At 32.8% G+C, this 23,979-nt stretch overlaps 1 protein-coding gene across 1 annotated transcript in view; it reads right to left on the bottom strand.

Annotated features, from left to right (window-relative positions):
* Nucleotides 1-23,979, bottom strand: part of CDH8 (cadherin 8) — a 546,497-nt gene that overhangs the window by 383,913 nt on the left and 138,605 nt on the right. Inside the window, exon 3 of the mRNA XM_031950338.1 lies at nucleotides 7,327-7,621. Coding sequence (XP_031806198.1) covers nucleotides 7,327-7,621 — 295 coding nt within the window. The remainder of the gene's footprint in view (nucleotides 1-7,326; nucleotides 7,622-23,979) is intronic.

The following is a 23,979-nucleotide window of genomic DNA, read 5'->3' as shown; positions in this document are numbered from 1 at the left end:
TTTCTGTGATCCAACCAGAAGACATGAGTTACTGAACCTTAGATAGTTATTTGAACAATGGTGTTGTACCTATTTATGTGAGGACTCAGAAGTTGATCAACTGAATTCAATTTCATAAACATTTGTTAACTTATAATGTGTGTGCATTTTTGATTTCCTTCACAAGCTAATTGTACAAAAATTCAGAGTCTGATTCTTTTTGTACAGCAAAATAATGTTTTGGTCATGTATACTTATTGTGTATCTAAGTTATATTTTAATATATTTAACATCTACTGGTCATCCTGCCATCTAGGGGAGGGGGTGGGGGGGGGTAAGAGGTGAAAAATTGGAACAAGAGATTTGGCAATTGTTAATCCTGTAAAGTTACCCATGTATATATCCTGTAAATAAAAGGCTATTAAAAAAAAAAAACTTATAATGTGTGACTCCTATGTTTGCCAATATAATTTGTCTCTTCCAAAGATTCTTTCTGGTTAGAGCAAAGTCCAAATAGAAAATAGATTTGCTCTCAATTGTATCTTGCAATACCACACTACTTTTGTCAATCTCCAAAACATTGTTAAGTCTCCTAAATGAGATATGTAATTACTCAAAGAGAATTCAGCTTAATTATTACCCTAGAAAAACCAAAGTGGATGAAGAATGCCTATTGAGCTGGAGGACAACCCATAGGGTTGCTTCATTAGTACATGTCTCTTGGAGAGACCCTACATGTGGATAATAATCCTGGACCCAAATTTGAACAGTAGGAGGATAATAGGCTAAAGAGCCTTTGTGTAACTGTGAAGTGATTTTAATGATCCCATATTTTCCCCTAAAATGAAGTTGCACATTCCAAAACTGACTTTTTTTTCTGGTTATGTTGACTGTCTATGAACTATGCACAAAGACATTCTACAAAAAAATATTTAAGTATCATCCAAAGATTAAATCAGGAAAATGGCTTATAGAGATGTGAGAAGTCTGCAATATAAATTCCAACAAATAACTTTATAGGAGTAGCATGACAGATATCATAAAAACATCTAAGTAGAAAAATCATATTTTTCTTTTAAGAGCAAGGGATAACTGATGGACAGCTCCCATGCTTCACTAGAATCCCCACAAGACCAAAGGATTTAGAGAAAAGGAACATTTACTTCTGTGGAGAATTTGTAGAAGAATGTGGATGATAAACCCAAAATAATAAAAACAAGAATCATAACAATATCTAGAGAGATATCCTAGACTGAAAACTGAGTCAAGAATTTATCACCTCCAGTTGTTTTTTGATACATTGTGGCAGTTAGAGTTTCCTAGTGCCTGAGTGAACTCACTACGAGTATATAGTGGTGTTGATCTGCATTATTAGATAGAGTTTCTTTTTTGGAAGTAATCTGTAACATTGATGTAATGTCTGGATTAGTTTTCTGAATGTTCTCTGGACAGGCCTTGGTCTTTAGATGGAGAAGTGATAAAGGCAGAAAAGTCACCACCAGGCTGGTCAAAGATGGAGTCTGGAGTCTGGAATCTTTTCTCGCGTCTGTGTCTGAGACTCTTCTATATCTCCTCTGTGTCTGAGACTCCCAGTTCCCAGTCCTCTTAGCCCTTAAATATCTCAGTTAGATTACATCACTAAAAACAACTGAGCATGTGCCAACTGTAGCCATTACATCACCACATCACACTAAGTATATATATGAGTGATTCCATCATTATATCACATTAAGTACATGTTTAACTAGAGAACCATTACCCCATCAATCACACTGAGTAGGTGCTTAACTACAAGCACTCTGCTGTCCTTAATTCAAGTCCATGATTCCAGAGTTCCAGCCCTCTCTACACATTGATATTTCAAATGCAGCTTAAATAACAACTCCAACAAGGGCTATGCATATACATTAGCACTTTCAGATTGGTATTACATAGTGTTTGAGTGGTGGATGAATGGATGGCCTGCACTAAGAAAGGAAATTCTCACACTGATGTGATCACAGACTTATCAAAGTTGTTTTTTGTTTGTTTGTTTCTTTGCTTTTTTGTTTGTTTTCTTTTGTTCTGGAGTGTGTGTGTGTGTGTGTGTGTGTGTGTGTGTGTGTGTGTGTTTCTTCCAAGGTCCTTGAAATAAAGCCAGATAGATGGCTCTGTAATATAAAAATGGTAATTCAGATTTTGAGATCCTACCTTCTAAGAACTTGAAGAAGTTATCATTTCCTTCATATGGCAGATGAGAAAAGTGATGTGCAGCTTCCAGAATAAGGAAAAGTCTTGCTTTTTTGTATTTGTATCTCTTGTACTTAGCATATGATTAAAACTGGGTAAGTGTTTAATAAATGATTTTTCATCTAACCATTCTTTCATCCCTTTATTCACATAGTTGGTATGGGAGCTAAAGTTCAAATTAGGTTTCCTGTATAAAAGACTAGTCCTTGTCCCTTACACTACACTATCTCAATGAGAAAATATGACAATGTCTCTGACCTCAAGAACCTCACAAGATAATGAGAAGAGATGATAAAATAAGGAAGCAAACATTAAATATCAACTTTTATTTAGCCAAATCACTTTTTAATCTCTTTTGTGTTGTTATGGATTGTATAGTGTTTTTTGTTTCCTTGGTTTGTTGTCTAGGTTTGGTTTTCTTCTTAATAACTTGGAAAAACAAAACAAAACAAACATCTGAAACAAGATTTACATTATATCTTTGTGATTATATAATTTTAAAATGATTAACAACTTAATTTTATTTTTTGGTGAAAGACACTGACATTGGAACCTAAGATACATAGAACAATTTCATTTGGAGTGACTAGTAGATAACAAATCTGGGGAAAATACAATTGAAAAGGAAACCCAACTGTGCTATACTATCACCATTGCTCCAAAATCAAATGCAAATAAATCTGCACAGAATAAATAATTTTACTGTACTAAGGTATGGTGTTTCAATAAATGATACTGCTGTACCTTTCATGAAAATTGTGATGCTAAAATTTTTAATATATTTCTAAAACAGGTCAGCTGCCATTTAAACAAATATAGGTATATATTTTGTTCTGAGAGCTTATAAATGGAAGACAATTGTTGGTCATCAAATATATTTCAATTTAATATTGGCAATTTTAAGATATAATTATTCTTAATTTTTATGTAATGAAATACATATATATATATATATATATATGTGAGTCAATCTCTAGGACTAATATGTGTAGAAATTGGCATTTCTGAAGGAGAAGGGAAGTTAAAAAAACAAAAAGCAAAGATGAGGAGATGTAGAAATTAGAATAATGGAAGAGAAAAAGAAAAGAAAGAAGAGAAGAGCAAAAAATGATAGATGTTGACACCATCATATTCACCTTCATGGTAAACTAAAGAAATAATTTATATTTATTTGTAAAATAGTAAATATTTTTAATCCACATTATCGTGAATAGATAACAGATGTGGTTGTACAAATGTTTGAACACAAGTCTTTAGAGAAAACCTGAAAAAACATTCTTATTCCCAGATTAAGCTTCTCTAAAATTAAACATGTCTGAATGATATTTCTGTTAATGTGCTTATTTGTTTAGTTTGTATATACAGTCTCAGGGATTATATGAATGGAATATTTCTGGAAAATAAAAAGAAAACTCAAATCCATTATAGTAGAGGGATTACAAAAAGGAAGAAAGAATTTAGGTAAAATTGTTATAGGGCAGCTAGGTGGCACAGTGGATAAAGCACTGGGAATGTAGTCAAAAAGACTCAAATTCAAATCTGGTCTCTAACACTAACGAACTATGGCACTCTGGGAAGATCTTAATGTTCTTTGCCGCAGTTTCCTCATCTGTAAAATGAACTGAAAAAAGAAATAGCAAACCAATCCATTTTCTGCCCAGAAAACTCCATCAGAAGCAATGTAATAATAACAAAAAAAGTTGTTTATATGTCTTATTCATTCTTTTATTTACATGAAGAAGTTATTTAGGGAACAGCAAAATGGAAGAATGGATAGAACACTAGCCTTGAAGTCAGGAAGACCTGAGTTCAAATATAGACTCAGACACTTGACATTTACTAGCTGCTTGACCTTGACCTCATTTAATCCCAATTATCATATCAAAAAAAATTATTTAGGATAGAACAACAATCCTGGCATCTGGAAGACCGGAAGACTTAGGTTCAAATCCAGCTTCAAATACTCCATAATTGTGTGACTCTGAGCATACAATAAATAAATAAAAATAAAATGCAAAGAAGTAATCTAATTAGATGATGCAGCTGTCATATAGAAATTTTATTTCTTCTTTTATTTTCAAACTCCTTTTCTGAGCATGTCTTAAAATTCATATATTTCCATGTATTTTTTCTTTTTCCATGTATATTTATTAAATATATTCAATGGATAGAACCAACATTAGTTGGCTCTGAGTTTATAATCATGTTATTTAAAAAAACAGTTTTACACACCAAGATTTATGATTTATGCTTCAAAATACAAAGAAAAATGCTCTTTAACCAACATGAACTTCAATCATGAGAATCTGAACAATACATTGAAAGCTACCATTAATTCTTGAATCTTCAGTTGGTGGTAAGGTGGTAAATTGGATTTGGTATCTAAAGATTTAACTTTACCTCCTGGCTTTGCCATCTGCTAACAATGTAACTTTGAACGAGTCATTTAAATTTTCATAGTTTCCTCATCTGTTACAACAACAATAACAACAGCAACAGAAGTGTACTATATGATCTCTAAGACTTTTGCAAGTTTCCAAATCATATGGGATCAGCATCCCAGCTGCCACTATTATGTCCTCCTTTCTTTCAACAATAAATTTGTTTCCTACCTTGTATTTTAATTTTGTTGTCGGTATCTATTCTTTTCCTCCACCCTTCAAAATCAGTTGCCAGACTACACAAGCTTAAGCTTTCTTATTTGCAAACTGGAAATTATTAAATTATTACAAGAAAGAATCAAAAATACCTGCAGATGGTAAAGACTTTAGGGAATTATCTAGTCTAACCCTAATCTTATTTATAAGGAAACTGAGGCCAAATTAGATAAAGAAAGCTGCCTGAGATTTAGATATTTCATAAGAATGAAGTTATTTCCTGGATAGGAAATTCCAGACATTAAAATAGAGCTGTCCACAGTGGAAATTTATTTGGAACTTCTAAGGTACAACATCTAGCACCAAATGTTGGGGAGATTGTTATGTATGACATAATGCAAATTAAATGAAATATGCATACATATAATTATACATGTGTATATTTTCCATACTCCCAAACTTAATTCATATCTATTAAATATATAGATTAGAACTTGCAATTGAATTTGTCAGCTTTCCCTTTAGAATCTTGATCTCTTAAATTTGCTTCCAAATTTGTAAATCACTTCCTATCTCTATCTGCTATCTAATGATAATCTTATAAGAAGGAAGATTGTTATCTCACGTGAATTGTCACCTGTTTCTTGTCCCTTGCTTCTGGAACTATTGTTATTAGCACTGCCAAATATACCTGTCCAGTGAAGATTATTCGGCTGAGTAACAATTTGCTCCATACAGAGCTATTAGAAATAACTTCTAAAGAGAGCAGTCCTTGAGTCCATATAAAAGAAGGGTCAATAGAAAAAAAAAAAAATCAGGGTCACAAAGGGTTCTAGTGTATGCTCTACCTTTTAGTTTATTCAGGTTTCCTGTTTGCAGCTACACTTTTTAAAAAAGCCTCTCATGGGCTAATGTCATGTCTTTATTTTAACCTCAAATTTAGAGTGAAAGTAGATAAAAAAAAAACTTTCTAAATAAATACATACAAATATACACACATATACATATATTCATGTTATGTATTTATACAAATATATGTGTGCTTTTAGGGAGAAAAAGTATAATTTTTCAAATATGATACCATTATGTCCTTAGAATTGTGTATGCTATCACTAATCATTTTATATTCCCAAGTTTTGATTCCACAAATATGCTATGAATATTTAAAGATCAAGGATTATTTGTTATATTTCTGTTCCCTTCACCCTCACAATACCTGAATACCAGTATCCAAAGCCAATAGAAAATGAATAATTTACTAATTACTTCCTAATTGATTGGTGAAATTTAAGTGTCTCACTTTGCCATGTCACACTTTGACTCAAAAATCATCAGGGACCTTCCATTTTGTAACACATTATTTTTAATACTAAATAAATCATACTCATGACTTTGTATAATATGATTCCAAACTCTTTTTTTCATTCTTGTCACATACTATATATGTCTGCTTTAGTATCTGTGTTCTAGTCATACTCATTTATTCACATCTGTTTTTCACATGACTATACCTACCTTTAGTTTTTAAGGTCCCTCACTTCCTCCCACATGCAACTTTATGCCTCCTCCATTATGACTTCCTTGATTCACTTAATGGAGGTTATTTGTCTCATCCTCAATTCATTATATAAATTTCCTTTGCCCTTATTGTGTATTCTTTTCCACACTACTCCCTGAGAAAAATCCACAATATGATTGTGCTGCATCATATTCATGTGTGTAACTCATTTAATTAACATGGAACTTTAATAGATAATAAATATTAATTGAAACAAATTGAATTAAATACCTATTACTTTGCTACCCACACATGAACAGGCTCTACTATAATTATGCTATTGTTTTATATTACATTTAGTTGCCTCATATTTTTAATATGGATGGCTTTTGAAATTAATAGATCCTATTGTTATATATCTAAAAGGATGTTTCTTTAATTTGACTTTTGTACTCAGGTTGGCTAGCCATTTTGAAGTTTAGTTAAAATAATTTGCAAGATGCTCACAATGTAGTTTATCTAGTCACTGGCCTAAAGCCACTGTTAATTGACTAATCTCCTTTTCTGTGTCTAGTCTCCAGCTCAATCTTCTGTCTTTGGATTATGACATTCAATGTAGACTTTCTCCAAGTGTGTAAGAGCTACATCTGCATGTGAATATACACAAATAAATAATTAGCCAGCAAGCAAATATCAACAGGATTAGCCTAGCATGTTGGAACAAATCTTGATAAATCCGCCTCACTAACAATACTCTAACTACACCAGCATGAATAAAATATAAATTCAATGTATTTGAAGTATAGTTGTGTCAGGAAAGATATTTTAATATAAATGTTATTCAGCTTTTATTATTGGGGGACTAAAGCTATTGAACTGGGCTACAAAAAGGGAATTTGAAAATGAAAATTGGGGAGAAGACAGTCATAAATATCTTTTATTCATCAACAAATCCTCACCGATGTAAGAAACTATTTTAATGGATGACTTTTAATAGCTCTTTATACTTTCATGCATACATACCCAAAATGGACATCTCTGGAACAGTAGCATGATATGGTCCATTAAGAAACTCTGGTGCATTGTCATTGATGTCTTGAACTTTAATAATGAATTCAGAAGGAGGCTCCAGAGGTTTGTTTGTATCCCAATCGACTGCTTGAGCTGTTAGCGTGTATTCAGCCTTTTCCTCACGGTCAAGTCTTTTTATAGCATGAATATCTCCTGTTATGTCATTGATCTGAAAGATAGTCCCAGCTCCATCTCCCGACAGAATGTACTTGATTTTTTTGCTTCCAGGATCCAAGTCAGTGTGGAGCTAAAATAACAAATTAGTATTTTGTTAGTGAGGAAGCAGCATCTAGCTTTGCTCTGTATCTTTGCTCTTAATCATGTATTTCTTCAATTATTCTTTTTTTTTCTTTAATCTCTGTTCCAGTAACCCCTATTTCAGTTTACATGCACAAAAAGATGATGCATTTGTATGCATGCTAATCAAAATGGATTGTAATCATCAGTACCTAATGAGCCTGCTTATTTAAAAAAAAAGTTGGTATAATATATTTTTAAATGTTTGCTTTTAATTATATCTTTTGAGGAGTTATCATTCTATTCAAATAATTGATTAACATCCCTACTTAACCAGTTCACAGATTCTCACATTATTGCCTTTGATCTGACTTTTGCCAGGTTAGGCTTTTTTTATGATCACTTTCACTTGCCACTGTTTGGGAAAGAAGAAGAAAGGCCATAACCTAAAATTCCACTGGGTATTGTAGTAAAAAGTTGTCTCCATAAACTATGTTAGTAATTGCAACCATTGCTCAAATACACATATAAAGAGTTTAGTCCAGTTACTCATCCAGTTCTTACAACTGAAAATTTTCTTTTCCTGGAATTCAAAACCTGAACAAGAAAAGAAACAAAAATAATGTGTGGGAGCATCTAGAGATTCAAAATAAAACCTTCCCTCAGGGTCCTTTTTGTTTTGTTTTGTTTTTACTCCAAACAGGCTTTTTTTCCTGATTTGTCATTTAAAATTTTGTTTAGGATTTCAATGAATAAGAAGAAAGAGTTATCTAAATAACAAAGTAAAACTTCAGATATATTCCAATATAGTTTATTTTGAATCCCTTCCCCCAAACTCAGTCATCAGGGTATAGCAAACATTTATGTAATCTTAAAATTTCTTTTATTGTATTCAATTTATTAAGAAGAATAAATATTGAAATGTTATTTTATCTTAATGAGTATGGGATTGTAATTCATTTAATATATTAATCCTAATTTATGATCATTTTAATTTATATACATAGTTAACATGTCCATTAGCATTTTTATTAAAAAGAATATTTGAATAATATATCACTAATGGATGGTTTCCATTCACATTTAAGACATTCCTATTACATAAAAATAATTTAGGTCGCATATTAATATACTCTAATAACAGCTGAGCAATTTCAATTGCTTTGGGATTTATTTGCATTTATCTTGATGATACTAGAGAGGGTGGACCATTGCTTTCAAATTGTTCAACAATACCTGCCACTATTCTGATTGGGAGATGTTAGTTTTGAAATTCAATTTAGATCTTGAGTGCTATGATACCAAAAATCTCTTTCAGTCAGAATTATGAAAGTGAAGCCCTTGAGAGATGATGCCTGTGAATAATTCTGAAGTAGAATTTTGTCAGAATAATGATGTGTGTGCCATTTTGTTTTCCATATCACAAGATTTTAATTTGGGGGACTGTACAATAGATAACTTTCAGTTTTTTGGTCCAATGTATTTGGGGGTGGGAAGAGAAGGCAGAGTGGATTAGGAAAGGCAGGGAATCAAATAATTTCAAATATATTTCTTGTCATCTTATGATTTGTAAATCTTTTTTTTTTTTTTTACCTTGACAAAGAAAACATGGAACTTGAAAACACTGTGTGAAAATGACAGCAATGTTGTAATGATGATTAATTGTGAAAGACATGCTATTCTGATCAATGCAAAAATCCAAGATAATTCCAAAAAATTCATCTTGAAATAAAAATGTTATCCACCTCCAAAGAGAGGATTGATGAGCTCAGTGTAAATTAAAGTATAATTATATTAATTTCTTTTTCTTCTTGATTTTTTCTTAAATTTTAATGAAATATAGCTAATATGGAAATTGTATAATTGATATAATATTCCATTTTATTTTTTATTTTCCCCAGTTACATGTAAAAACAATTAGTTTTGGTTATACATGTAAATTTATTTTTATATATTTCCATATGAATCACATTAGGGGAGAAAAAATCTGAATAAAGGAGAAAAACCATGAGAAAAAAAATCAAAAGAAAAAAAAAGTGAACATAGTTTGTATTGATCTACCCTCAGTCTCCATAGCTTTCTGTATGCGGCTGGAACGTTCCATTCAAAGTTTATTGAGATTGCCTTAGATCACTTAAACCATTGAGAAGAACTAAGTCTATCACAGTGTTGCTGTGTACAATGTCTTCCTGATTCTGTTTGCTTTACTCAGCATCACTTCATGTAAATCTTTCTAGGCCTTTCTAAAACAAGTTTGTTAGTTATTTTTCATAGAATAATAATATCTCATTATTTTCATATCTCATAACTTATTTAGTCATTCCCTAATTGATAGATATAGACTCATTTCCCAGTTCTTTGACACCACAGAAAGAGCTGCTACAGTTTTACACATGTGGGTCCTCATCCCTCTTTGATGATTTTTTTGAATACAGACCCAGTAGAGACATTGCTACATCACAGGGTATGCAATTTGATAGCCCTTTTTTTTGGACATAGTTCCTAATTGTTCTCCAGAGTTGTTGGATCAGTATATAACTCCTCCAGCAATGTGTCTCAGTTTTCCCACATTCCCTTCAACATTTGTTGTGATTTTTCCTTGTCACCTTGGCTGATTTGAGAAGTATGAAGTGGTACCTCAGAACCTCAGGTTCAACTTTGCACTTATCTAATCAATAGTGATTTAGAACATTTTTATTTGACTATGGATGGTTTTTAACTTTTTCTTCTTCTAAAAGTTGTCCATTCATAATCCTTGACCATTTAATAATTGAAATAACTGTTATTTGCCTTTTTGGCAATTTAGGAAGGAGTTAGGAGAGAATTTTGAACTAAAACTTGAAAAGAATGCCACCCCTCAAATAATAAATTGACGTTACAAAAATATGAAACTTGAAAACATCTTGAAGACAGTCTACAAAATTTTCAATTTCATTTATATACTTCTTTTATTCCATAAATTAAAAATGAAATAAATAAAGGTAATGTGGCATAGTGCATGCAATAATGGATTTGGTATAGGAAATTAGAGTTTAAATTTAATGCAATACACCAAATAGCACCATACTGACCTGTTCCTGATACTTTCTGGCGAAGTGACTGTATGTGATTCATTTAACTTCTTTAAGCCTCAATGTTCTCATCCAAAAAATAGAAACAATAATATCTACAATTTATACCTCACAGGATTGTTGTAAAGCTCAAAGAGCATAATGAAAGTAAGTTCTTTTCAGTTAATTTGTTTCTGACCTAATTTGGAGTTTTTGTTTGTTTGTTTTTGCCAAAGATACTGGAGTGGTTTGCAATTTCCTTCTCCAGTTCATTTTACAGATAAAGAAACTGGGGCAAACAGAATTAAGTGACTTAGCTAGGTTCACACTGTTAATAAGTGTCTGAGGACAAATTTGAACTCAAGAATAGGAGTCTTCCTGACTTCAGGCCCATTTCTATTATTTACTATGTTGCCTATATATCTGAGTACAAGTAAAGAACTCTTCAAAATTTGTGCCTTCATATTGATGATATTACAAATGACTTAATGTTTGATCATCTAGTTTCTTTATAAAAAGAAAAGATTATATTTGAATTATGTAATCTTGACTAAGCACCCAAGGCCCTACCTCTAGATACCCCAACACTTCCCACTATATACAAACCAGCTGTTGCTTCTTTGACTTTGCTTCTCCATTTTTATAGGTTTTCTCAATTCTAAATTATGCAGTCCTCCCATCCTCACCTTAGGATGCAAATTCATTGACTCCTGGACAGACAGTAGCCCTGCATTTCAAATATTTAAAATTTGTAAATTAACTTGGAGTAGCAGGAGTGAATTCCATTATCATATATACCCCAAGAATTGAATTTATGTGTTTTATATGGAATGAAAAGGAGGGACTTTTAAAATATCATTGTATTAAAAAAACATTGTATAGAGTGGTTCTTATTTTTATTATTATTATCATCATCATGATAAGAGATTCATTAAGTTCTACATGGCCAAATAGCCTTTCTGAACAAGAACTTGAACTTTGGCATTCCTCTCTCTAAGCCTAGCTATTTATAGCATTAAGGTTCTTTGTCACTATTATTATTTTTAAAAAAAATAAGAGGTAACACTTTTTAAACATTTAATAATATAGCAGATATCATTATCAAAATTTACGGTTTGCAAAACACCTTGTCTCACTATATGTTATCTTGTTGCATCTTTGAGGTTTGTATGATTATCTACATTTTACAAGTAAAGAAAATAAGATACAGGGGAAGCTAGGTCACTCAATGGATAGAGTACCAGACCTGAAGTAAGGAGGACCTGAGTTCAAATTTGGTCTCAGACATTTAACATGTCCTACATGTGTGACCCTGGGCAAGTCACTTAACCTCAATGGTCTCAGCAAAAATAAATAAATAAATAAGATCCAGGGAGATTGAAAGAACTTGTTAAAGGTTCCATGGGATTTGGTCTCTTTCATTAGCTATGAAATGTCACAGGCAAGATTTGAATACACATTTTCTTAACTTTTATTGCTATGCTCTTTTCACTATGCTAAAGCTCTTCTGCTGAAAAGCTTAAAAAAAATTCCCTTGAGATTGTTATCTCCATGGAAAGATGAGGAAATTAAAGTGAAGAGTATTTGAATGGCGTTTAGAAGTTCATGAATTCAATAAATGGTAAAGCCTAGGGTTGAACATGGTTCTCTTGATTCAAAATCTAGTATTCACCAAGCAATATAGAAGAGAAAATCAATATCAGAACTTTAAATGCCTATAAGAAACTCTTAAGAATCTGATGTGTTCAATTTAGGGGAGCTACACAAATGAAATTAGATAATGAAAGGTAGAATATTGAAAAAAGGGAATAACACCCAGTGGAAAAAGTTAACCCCCAAACTGAAAAAGTCAAATGCAGAATTAATGTCTCAACTTTGTAAAGGCAGACAATGATGGTTCAGTGTTCAGAGAGATAGGGAAATCCTTAAAATTTTCATAGTTTTTGAGACAGGCATCTCACTGCTAAGAGAATACCACAAGGAAAACTGAGACAAAAATAAATGGCCCCTATATACCAAATATTTATAGCAGCATGTTTTATTTAGTAGTAGATAATAGGAAACAAAGTAAATGATAGCCAATTGGGGAGCAGTTAAACAAATTTGATACCTGAGCACTGGACTTGACCTAAGTTTAAAACTGCATTTTGATACCTACTTGCTGAATGACCCTGAAAATTCCCTGAAACTTTCTCAGCCTCAGTTTCATCTTTAGACTTGAGATAATAAAAGAACCAACTTTACAAAGTGGTTGTGAAAATCACCTGCAATCACATGTGAAGTGCTTTGTAAACTTTTAAGTGTTAGCTAAATCCTAGTTATCATTATTATTATAAATGTAATAACTTGTAGGAAATAATGAATAAAGAGAATTGAGAGAAGAATGGAAAACATTACAAAATAAATTTTCTTATATAGTGCAGAGTGAAGTAAGGAAGAACAACAAAATTAAACACAATGATATAAATGGAAAAGAAAACAGAATAAACCAGCATCAAAAAAACCTGGTAGTGAATTATTATAATGATCCTGAAAGTGGTCCTGAAAGAAGTGTGAAAATAAATCTTGCTTTCTGCTTTGCACAGGTGGTAATCTGTGCAGGACATTTCATATACTGTCAGATTTTTCTGATAGGTTGGTTAGTTTTACTGAATTTTGGTTTCTTTCTTCTCTTCCTCATTCTTTGTTATAAAGGGTAACCCTTTAGGTAAGAGAGAGGGAATATCTTTGGGAATGAAGGTAATGTTAATTTTTTTTAAATCAATATTTAAAATTTGTTCCCAAATTTACCCAAATATGTCATTAGGGAATGTGGGGATTTACAGCAGGAGACTAAAATCTAGGGAGTACTAGTAGCAGTTATACTCTTTTAACAGGTAAAAGCAATGAGGATAGTACCTTGTTAATTCTCATTACCTCAGATAAGAAGCAACCAGATAATCTGCTTCCTATGCTGTGCAGTTCCACCACTAGTACATCTGCTCTCCAACTTGGTCTTCACCATCGGGTCTCTTAGGGTGTCTAGGGACGTTTCCTTCTCTTGGTATTTGTGTCTCAAAGTCTGAGGCATCCTTGAGGTTTTAACTCCCACTCCCCTGACTGAATTTGTCTGTACTGGTTGTTTTATGTCATCAATCATGATCATCCTCAAGGACATATTTTATGCAGCTTCCTTCTCCTCTGCTTCCTTATTCTGCCATTGCTCTCTAATAGAAATACAGTTATAGCTCTAGAGTCACCCAATAATTTTTTGGATTCCCCCCTTTGCTTAAGGCATGTGATGAAAAACTTTTGTTTACCATTCTGGAGATTCCCCCTGGGGTCTAATAAGTATACTAGCTGGGCCTCTGCTGGGAATCTATGTGAGTTACTGCATTCAAATGGAGGAACTATGTCACAAATCTCTTTAGTCATGGCCCTGTTATAGACATATACTTGGACTATTCCAAAAAAAGCCACTCACAGTTTCTTTCTGCCACCTGTTTCTCCTTTGCACAAAGCCATAAAGGAATCCTGAGAACAGAGTTTAATGTACTGCAGCCGTGATATACCAAATGGCACCCTAATGGCATGAAGTGTTTAATGGGCCTCCCTAAGTGCTCAATTTACTACCAACCATGATGGTAAAAACGAGCTGAATTTGACTAGACCTGTCCAGACTTGGATTGACAAGGATAAAAGGAACTCCCACTTCCTTCCAAACACAATGGAGGTACATAGGGCACCCTTCAAACAGCAGAGGTCCGACTTAATAAAGCACACAAATGTATACTTTTCTATTCCCCATTCCCAATGACATTATTTTAATGCCTCTAAATGCTTAAATATCTACTATGAAAGGCCTCAGGCAGTACAGAATCAGGATCATTATGAAAGGTAACAGAGTTTAGCAGTGATTAACACAACCTAAATCAGCTTTACTTGCTTAAAATAAGTATTAACTAACTATTCACAGAATCCCAAAGAATCATTGTTAGGAGAGAATTCAGCAATGCTCTGGATGTGATGTACCAGAAAAAGCACTGGGCCTAAAATCAGGAGGAACTTGAATTTCAATCCTGGATCTTCTACTTGCTAACTGTGTTATCATGGGCAAATCCTTTCCCTGAGTTTTAGTTTTCTGCCCTCTAAAATGGGATAAAATCTCTTTTACCACCCATTTTCTAAGGTTCTTATAAGAAGATAATTTCACAATGGAAAATTGTTGTAGAAATATTGATTTCTGAAGGCTTATTTCACTATTTACTCTGCTTTGTTCTTTTAATATAATCTACATTTTATAATCTTTAGTCATGGGCCTTTGTAATATTTTTAATATGAGCTCATATACTAAGTCACTTTCATCCTTGTCCATAGGGTTTCTCCACTTATCCAATGAAATCAAGTGTTTGTTGATTTGAAGCAATTTCCAAGGTTTTTAAACATCATTATTGTAACTATTCTGCTTCAGCTAAATTTCTCCTTAAAAATAGTAACATTTAGTGTCTTAATTTTTATTTACTTCCTATTTTTTGTAGTGAGTAGATTTTCTAAATGGTACATAGGTTCTATGTTAGAAAGGGGGGATTCCAAAAACAAAAATGAAACAATCCTATTCTAATATCTTCAGTAAGACCTGCTAAAATCATATCTGATTTCTTCTTATTATTTTTATTGTTCCTTCTAAATTGCCATTTATTTTGATCTTTGTTCTAACCAGATCTTTTGTTCTAAAATGATCTGTCTGCACACACTATTTCTGAAACTACTCCCACAATAATAATTAGTCTGCTTCATACATTATTGTTAGTTTTTGGTGATGTTATTTGGTGCTCCCATGTCAAAAAGCCTTCTGCCTTTCTTTGAAGAAATTATGTAAAGCTTAAAACCATGATATTTGTGGATAGTCTGCTAACTTTTGACCAAAATCATTTCTTGATACAGAATCATATTTTCCGACATAATTTCTACCATCCTTCCAAGTAAGCACCTCAGTAATATCAAGGCATTTATTGACTTGGATTAGAAGATCTTGCCAAATAATTAGTAGAATTATTTTCATTTTTTCCAGCTTTTGTAATGAATATTGGTTACTATATTGACTTTTAAAATTAAATGATCAATTCTCAGATGTCTATTTTCATAGGATCAAAAACTAAGAGCAGGAAGGAGCTTTAGAATCCATCAAGTGTTGAACTCTGCCATTTTCATGATGAAGAAGCTGAAGTCCATGAAAGTTCAGTGCCATGTTGAAACACATAACAATAGTAAGCACTAGAGATGAATTGTGGACATAGATCTTAACTCTTCAAAGACAGTGCATTACTATTAAAGGCTACCTATATGACCTTATTGTAATTGTTATTATTATTATATGTAATATTGTATATTATAAAAGATTCAAATGTTATAAAAATGTATTTTTTCTTGACATCATCCAAATGATGAAACCAACTCCTTTAAACTCTTTTCTAAGGAGAACCTGTGAACTGCCCACTCATTCAAATGTAAATTTAGTGTTCTCTCTCATTCCAATTACAGTGAGAATGTCAATATAAATGAAGTTTAGTTCCTTCAATTCCATATCATCTCACTGGTTATTGGATAGTGATTGTATGTTAAATATAAATGCAATTTATGGTTTTGTTTGGTATAAAAACTGTTAAGTTCTTAGCAAACTATGTTCCCTCTCAACTACTGGACAATGGATATATAGAATTTCTAATCTATTTTTTCTCTCTCTTATTTTTTTTTTTTTTGGTTTATGAATCACCAGAGACAAAATTGTCATCCATGTACTGGCCAAATTTCTTTCAGGTGTTTCTAAATAATATTCATTCATAAAACAAAAATCACAAAATAGGAAAATTAATATATTTATTCCAAATTTGGAATATCAAGTTAAAAGTTTGAAAGACAAACACATACACATACATATACACACAAAAAAACAAAATATGACAGTTTAACATAGACCAGAACAACATACTGAATAAAGAAAAAAAATCAGTATTTATCGAGTTCTTTTTCTGATAGAGCAAGAAAATATATGCCACTCTAGTGGGTCAGATTCCTTCCTACTATTTTGTTGTAGTTTCTGGCTCAGAGGATTAAACAAGTTAGCCAGAGGTTCTAGCAGCCCTACCACACTGAAATATATCTTTGGCAGTGGTTCAAGGTGGTGAAAGGAGGAACACATTCAATGAAACACACTTCAAGAAATAAACTCAAAGGGGAAACACATTTATTGATGCACACTGTAGAATGGACACTGTAGGAAATAATTTGAAGAGAGTACATATTTACTGAAGATTGGATGCTTGAGTGAACTAGGAAATTTTATAAGTATGAAGCAAAAAGGAGCATATACCAAAGATTCCTCTGCTATATAAAATTCATAAAATTATGATATATTGAAGTGATTTATAACAATACTGCATTTTTCCTGAGTCTAAAACAATGCCATTTGGTCCCCGCCTTTACTGTTTACTACTCTAGGATTAGGAGCTAGTTTTTGCTTTTTGTTTTATTAAAAGGAGTAGAGGTTGAATCATAATAATCATGAGAAAATAATTCATCTTATTCCACTGTGCAGATGATAACACAATGTCCCAATTAAAGACATACTCTTTGGGTAATCTATCCAGGTGTAATGAATGAATTAAATCTGGCAAGCATTTATAAAATGCCACTGTATGCAGTCCAGAATACTGAGCAAGTGGTACTACAAAGCCCACATATGTATAACATAAGTGCACAATTTGTTGGCACCCAACGTGAGCACATTTATGTGGCTGATAAAGAACAGGAACAAAATGTGAGCAAAACGAAATGTATTTCAAACAGATAAGGAAATATGTTCAGCACATATTCCAAAGGGCAATGAGCAGCAGGGTGTTCAGTAGCACTGTGGAAAAGGGAGGAAAAAAATGATTAGAGAAGAGAAAGCTTTCCCCATGTTCTTTATATTTCAAAAGGACTTAGTTAACTACAGTCCTGATAAGAGTAAAAAAAAAAAAAAAAAGATAAAATTCTTATTTGCTAATGGCAATTAGTTTATAAACAGAATTAGTTTGATTCAAATAACCTACATAAGTACTGCAGAACAGAGGATAGTGTTTTAACAGAATGTCATTAATGATACAGACTCTCTCTCATATCATTAGAATGTAAGCTTCTTAAGGACCTAGACTGTTTCAATTGATTAATTAGTTAATCAATAAATGCTTACTATGTTCCAAGTACTGTTAATTAAAGAAGGGAAAGAAGTAAAGAACAGTTCCTGATCTCATGGAACTTATAATTTAATAGGGAAGTAAACATGGAAAAACATGTATACAAACAATATTTGGAGAAAATAAATAGGAAATAATTAAAAGAAGGAAAATACTAGATGGAAGAGGGATTGGGAGAAGGCTTCATGGTAGGAATTTAATTTAGATTTAAAAGAAGTCAAAGAGGTCAACAGTCAAAACAGAAAAGAAAAGGATCTAGAAAGTGAAAATTCCTGAAGTTGAGAGATAAAGCTTCTTGTTTGTGGAATAGCTAGGAGGCCAGTATCACTGAATGGATCAAAGAGCAGAGTATGTATTGGAGAGTAAGATGTAAGAAGACTGGAAAGATAGATGTAGATGACAGTTTGAAGGGCTTTGAATACCAAACAGAGGATTTTAATTTTCATTCTGTAGGCAATAAGAAACCAGTAGGAAACTTAGTGAAGTAGTACAGACATAGAAAAGAGGGCCCAGACAGGAAGACAGGAAGAGATAGCTATGGTTAGAAAATGTGTTGCCATGAAGCTCTTCTGCATCCATACTTTTATCTGTCTTTTACCTAGTTTATAAAGTTCAAATTCTTCAGCTAGGCAATCTAGACTGTGTCATCTGGTTCCAGCCTACTTTTCAAACTGTGTATTCCCTACCTTCCAGACAGATAAAAATATGCATAATCTTCTTGTTCAAATTCCATACTTTCCTGTGTCCATGATTTTCTCAAATCTATCTCTATGCCTTGAGTAACTCATCTTTCCTTCTCAACTGATATCAATTAAGATCTAATATTGTAATGGGTTGAAGCTTGAGTTGATGCACTGAGGTCCCAAGAACATGAGGCTAAATAGCAATTGGATGATTCTTTATTAATATATGCTTGGAGAAAGAATGGTCCCCGTCCACTCTTTCTGCAAGTTTTGGTGTGTTGTATAGGAAATGACATAGAGACAATTTTGGTGGGTGGAGAGGGAGAGGCAGAGATTCTGCTGGTCAGGTTTGTGTTGCAAATGCTCTCACTTCCTATCACCATCCCCCTTCATTTCCACAAAGAATAATGATCTAGTATTTCCCTTAACCTGAATTCCTGATTCCGGCTGATTTTAAAATATGCGGTCATCACATAATATGAACACCGCAACCACTATGAGGTCTTCCCTTTTCCTTTTTTTATGTTGAAATTAATAAATAAAAACATTTTTAAAGAAACTTTTGTATGCTAGTCATTGTGTTGAGGTCTAGATATGCAATAAGCAAAGTAAGATATATAAGGTGAACAGGATTTTTAATTTTTTAAAAAAAATTTGTACTTGACTACCTCCCCCCCAAAAAAGGGGATGAGAAAGTATTTGCATATTTACAGCAAAACAAGTAATTGTATACTTAACTGTGAGTCTTTCAATTTCATAATGCTTCTTTCTTCCTTAAAAAAAAGTATTACATAAATTCCATGTTACTTCCAAAATTATCCTACCTGTCTCTTTCTAAATATCATTGTTATTTTTCTGTGCAATTAAAAGAAAAAATAATAATAATACCTTTTTTTTTGCTTCACTATTGCTAACTGACCTTCTCAATCCTCCCTAACATAATCTACACCATTTTTTAAAATAAAAGGTAAGGGGAGCAAACAATCATAGGAAAAAGAAACAAATCTGCTTAGTGGCCATGTCCAAAAATTCATATATATATATATAAATACAGATATGTTTCTATCTATCTCTGTGTGTGTGTGTGTGTGTGTAAATTAAGAGGATCATCTCTCTGTAATGTGGATAACATGCTTCTATTCTAATAGTAAGAGACAACTCATAAGGGAGTGGTGACCAGGGAAGGCTTTCTTTTTGGTCTGGGAAAGCAGGGAACATTTAGTGAAATAATAGGGAAGTAAATTGACATGTCTTTTCTAGAAGCAATTCTAGTGTTGGTTTGATTACTATTATCTGAACAAGAAGTAGATGGGGTGTGGGGTGGGAAAAGATAGCAGAACAACAGGTCAGAAAATGACTGAGATAAAAGAGAACATAGCTGGGTATGGGGCCAGCTAGATATAATACAGGGAAGGAAATACACTATTTCTGTTTTTGCACTTCCAGAGATCTTCATTTATGTACCTATCTTATGGAACTCTTTACGGACCTATCAATTTCTCCTTTGCAATTGTGTTTATATGGGTTTATGTCATAAACCGTTCCATACCCCAATTGCAAACATCAAGAGAACAGAGACAACTCTGATTTAATCTGAGTACCTCCCCTAACTCCTAGCACAGTATTCCTGTAACAAGTGCTTAAGAAATATTCATGAGATTGAATATAAATGAAAATTATTCATCATCATCATCATCATCATTATCTCTGAAAATTAAGAAATAAAAAAAATTCCTTTGTAATTTTGGTCCAATTTTTATTTGGAAGTTAGAGTTCATTTGAAGAATTCATATTTTTAATAACACTTCAAATTAGACAGATACTTATCAAGACACAGAGAAAGAAAATTTATTAAGACCTAACTATGTCAAGTATGAACGAGATGAGGTGAGATCTTTCAAGACAGTTGTGAAAATTGAGTAAGGCTTCATCTATTTCAGAGTTGGAGTAGGCCTGAAGGACTTTAAGCATCAAGTCAAGGGCATACTTAAGTCCCCTCCCTGCTACCCCCTAAGGCAAGCAGGGGATAAGTCCCCTTGTTATCCTCCTATGACATCAGTCTCTTTCTGTTTAGGTCATATATAAGCAACTATGTACTTATTGGTTAAGTTCAATTTCTTGGGTAGTTCCCGAGTTTAGAATGTAAGATCCTCAGCCAATAAGGATGAGGGTCAGTGGTGGGAGGGGGTATTTGCATTAGGGATAAAAAGTGTTAACCCTGCCCCCTACGGTGCTTCCTCCCTTTGATTGTCTGTTCATTGTCTGCTCAAAGGGTGGGATGCCCGAGTCTTGGGAGATAGTATAATAAACTTTGCTTTGCTTCTAGATATCTCTCCAGCTTTTTTATTAAATGCTATCTGAACTACACAGGTATAATGATAAATATGAGGGATACAAATATAAGAAAGCCTGGGTTTAGAGTACTTTTTTTCTAATGGTAGGAGAAAAAAGAAAGAAAACACATGGAAAGGTTTTAAAAGGTAGTACAATGAGATGAGTGTGGCAGCATGGAAGTTATCAAAGCTATGGAACCCAAGAACAGAGTCCAAATTTCCTAGTGTAGGGAAAAAATGAATATAATTTTCTAAGAGAAGAAAATACAGAAAAGAGACTTTAAAAAGTGGCACAGAGGTCTGTGCTCTAGCAAGCTAAGGTGAACATCTCACCTCTACTTGCTTTAAAAATGCTTATTGACTAACTGACTTTATGTTAATTTCTATATAGTCTTACAATCTCTTCTTGATAGTTAGGGGTACAGATGGCTGATAGTACATTTGATCTAATGTGGTACATGATTTTCCTACAAAATCTCTCTTACATAAAACTTGAATTTATTCTTAAATGAGGAACTTAGTGAGCTTTTGTGGAGACAAGGTACTTGGAGGCAGGAAGATGGGGTTTTATTCCTCACTTTGAGGATTACCATTTTTGTGGTCTTGATTAAATCTGTTAATCTGTGTGACTCAATTCTCTGACTTGTGAAGTGGAGAAAATTATAATTATACTCTATAGGTCAAAGACTGTTATAAGCATAGAGTTTTTGCATACTTTCAAAGCTTACATAAATACAAATTGCTAAAATGGTTATTTTTTGTCACATCTATGCCTATGGACTTTTGCTGTTTAAAAAGTTCCCATCTTAAGAGTATAGCCTAAACTCAAGGCAAACTCTATTTATATGAGTTAGAGACCTTGAAGATCTTTTAGATCAATAGTTCTCAAAGTATGGTCCTGGGAATTCCTGACATTCTTTTAGAGAATCTAAAAAGCACAAACTATTTTCATAATAATTTCATTTTAACTTCTAATATGGCAAATACAATTCACATAAATAAAAGTTTTGGGAGATTCCTCAGTAACTTCTTAGAGTTCAAAAGGGTCTTGAAACCAAAAGAGTTTTAAAACCCAAGGCCAACTCCCTTGTTTAACAGATAAGGATGCTGTACTTTTCAAAAGGGAAAAATGCTTCTCCATGTCATGCAGTCATCTACTGACAGGCCTGAGATTGAATCTGGATCCTCTGCCCTCAAAGACAGCACAGTGACCACTGTGTCTATCTTTTGTTAACTCTATTTCTTAAGTTCATCACAAACAAAATCCAAGTTAGATTCACCAATAAAGTTTGTACCCTTAATATTCAAATAAAACAAAGATGGGGAAGTATTGCTAAGATAGGAAAATTATATGATTACTAATTTGCATGTGAAATAAGTGATGAACAATATCAGATTTGAAGGATGAATAATCCATTTCCAGTACCACCACTTCTCCCTCCCAAAGAAGAAAATATATCTGTTCATAAACATATCATTACATTGCTTTCCCTTCACTGGGGAGATGACTTAATAATAAATTCCTAGGACATTTCTGGAGGAATAGAGACATTGTTATTTATTCAGTATCACATAGCTAATAACAATCATGGAATTTTAACCCAGATCTTTCCAGTAAGTTCAACATTATACCCCCCACATCATGTTATTTCATGTCATTTGTGAATATTTTGGAACATGTACTTATATTTTCGTATTTCTAATATGTGCACATATACTTACACATCTGTATACATAAGACAATATATATATACACATACTCTATGTGGTGATAGAAAGTATCAGTGCAGTTTTAAGCTTTTAGAGCTTAAAAGTGTACTAAAAGTTTGGGGGTACCTCTTATTGCTATCATATATTTTATCATAGTTATTTGATGTTTCAGAGATTATTTTATCAATGTAATCATTGATATGATCTCTACGACAATCACATTCTCTCTTTGTTATAATGGTCAATATGTGTTACTGAGACTATTTTATTTCTCACAGGGACAATTTTTTATGTGAAGTCCTTCAGCACCTGACTAACCTGTTTCTTGAGTATTGAAACTAAGTTTACACTCACAGCTTTTCCCTGAAGTATTCACATTTTGGAAAGAAATACTAAACCTTACAATTCATTCAGTATCACTACACAACAGTCCAAATTTAATGAATAATTCTTTCTTTGAAGCTGTGAAAATTTAAATTCATGTGGGTATTTCTCATAGTTAACTTGTTAGTTGACATCACAGAATCACAGAAGATGGAAGTTTGAAAGATCTCACAGTCTCAGTCAGTCTCTTTAGTTCAACTAAATATATATATATAAACTCTACTACAAAAAATCAACAGTGTCAGAAGATGAGTGAACAATGCAATATTCACAATGAAGTGATTACTACATGTCAGATATTGAACTCTGCTATGGATACAAATACAAATAAGCAAGACAGATTTTTCCTTCCAGGATAATCTCCTGAAGAGTATTCTTATGGAAGGAAGATGACATGCAAAGGAGACATAGAAGGAGGGGAACACTGGCAACGTGGTTTGGAAATGTCTAGAAAATTACATGGAGTCCTAGTTCCAGGCAAGACTAGGTTACCTATCAGAACCAAGATTTCCTAAGTGTTGAGGATCTGCTGGAGGAGTGATGAGAAAGATCGGAAAAGCTGAGGACACATGGTTTACCAGTTTCTATTACAAAAGCTGCCATAAAGAGTGATATTATAAGCAAATCAGAAGAAAAAAAATAGTCTACCTATTAGATCTGTGGAGAAGAAAGGAATTTGTGACCAAAGAAAAATTGGAGTTCCTTAATGAACACAAAATAGATAATTTGCACTAAGTTAAAGAGTTTTTGTATAAATAGACAAGATTAGAAGGGAAACAATAAACTGGGAAGACATTTTTACATTCAAGGGTTCTGATAAAAGCCTTATTTCTAAAATACAGAGAGAATTGATTAAAATTTATAAGAATTCAAGAAATTTTCCAATGGATAAATGGTCAAAGGATATGAACAGACAATTTTCAGATGAAGAAATTGAAACCATTTCTGGTTATGAAAAGCTGATCTAAATCATTATTGATCTGAGAAATAGAAA

This window comes from Sarcophilus harrisii, chromosome 2 (assembly GCF_902635505.1).
Source record: "Sarcophilus harrisii chromosome 2, mSarHar1.11, whole genome shotgun sequence".
NCBI classification, from domain to species: domain Eukaryota; kingdom Metazoa; phylum Chordata; class Mammalia; order Dasyuromorphia; family Dasyuridae; genus Sarcophilus; species Sarcophilus harrisii.
Note: the sequence above shows the minus strand (reverse complement) of the source record. Positions and strands in the feature narration are given on the sequence as shown.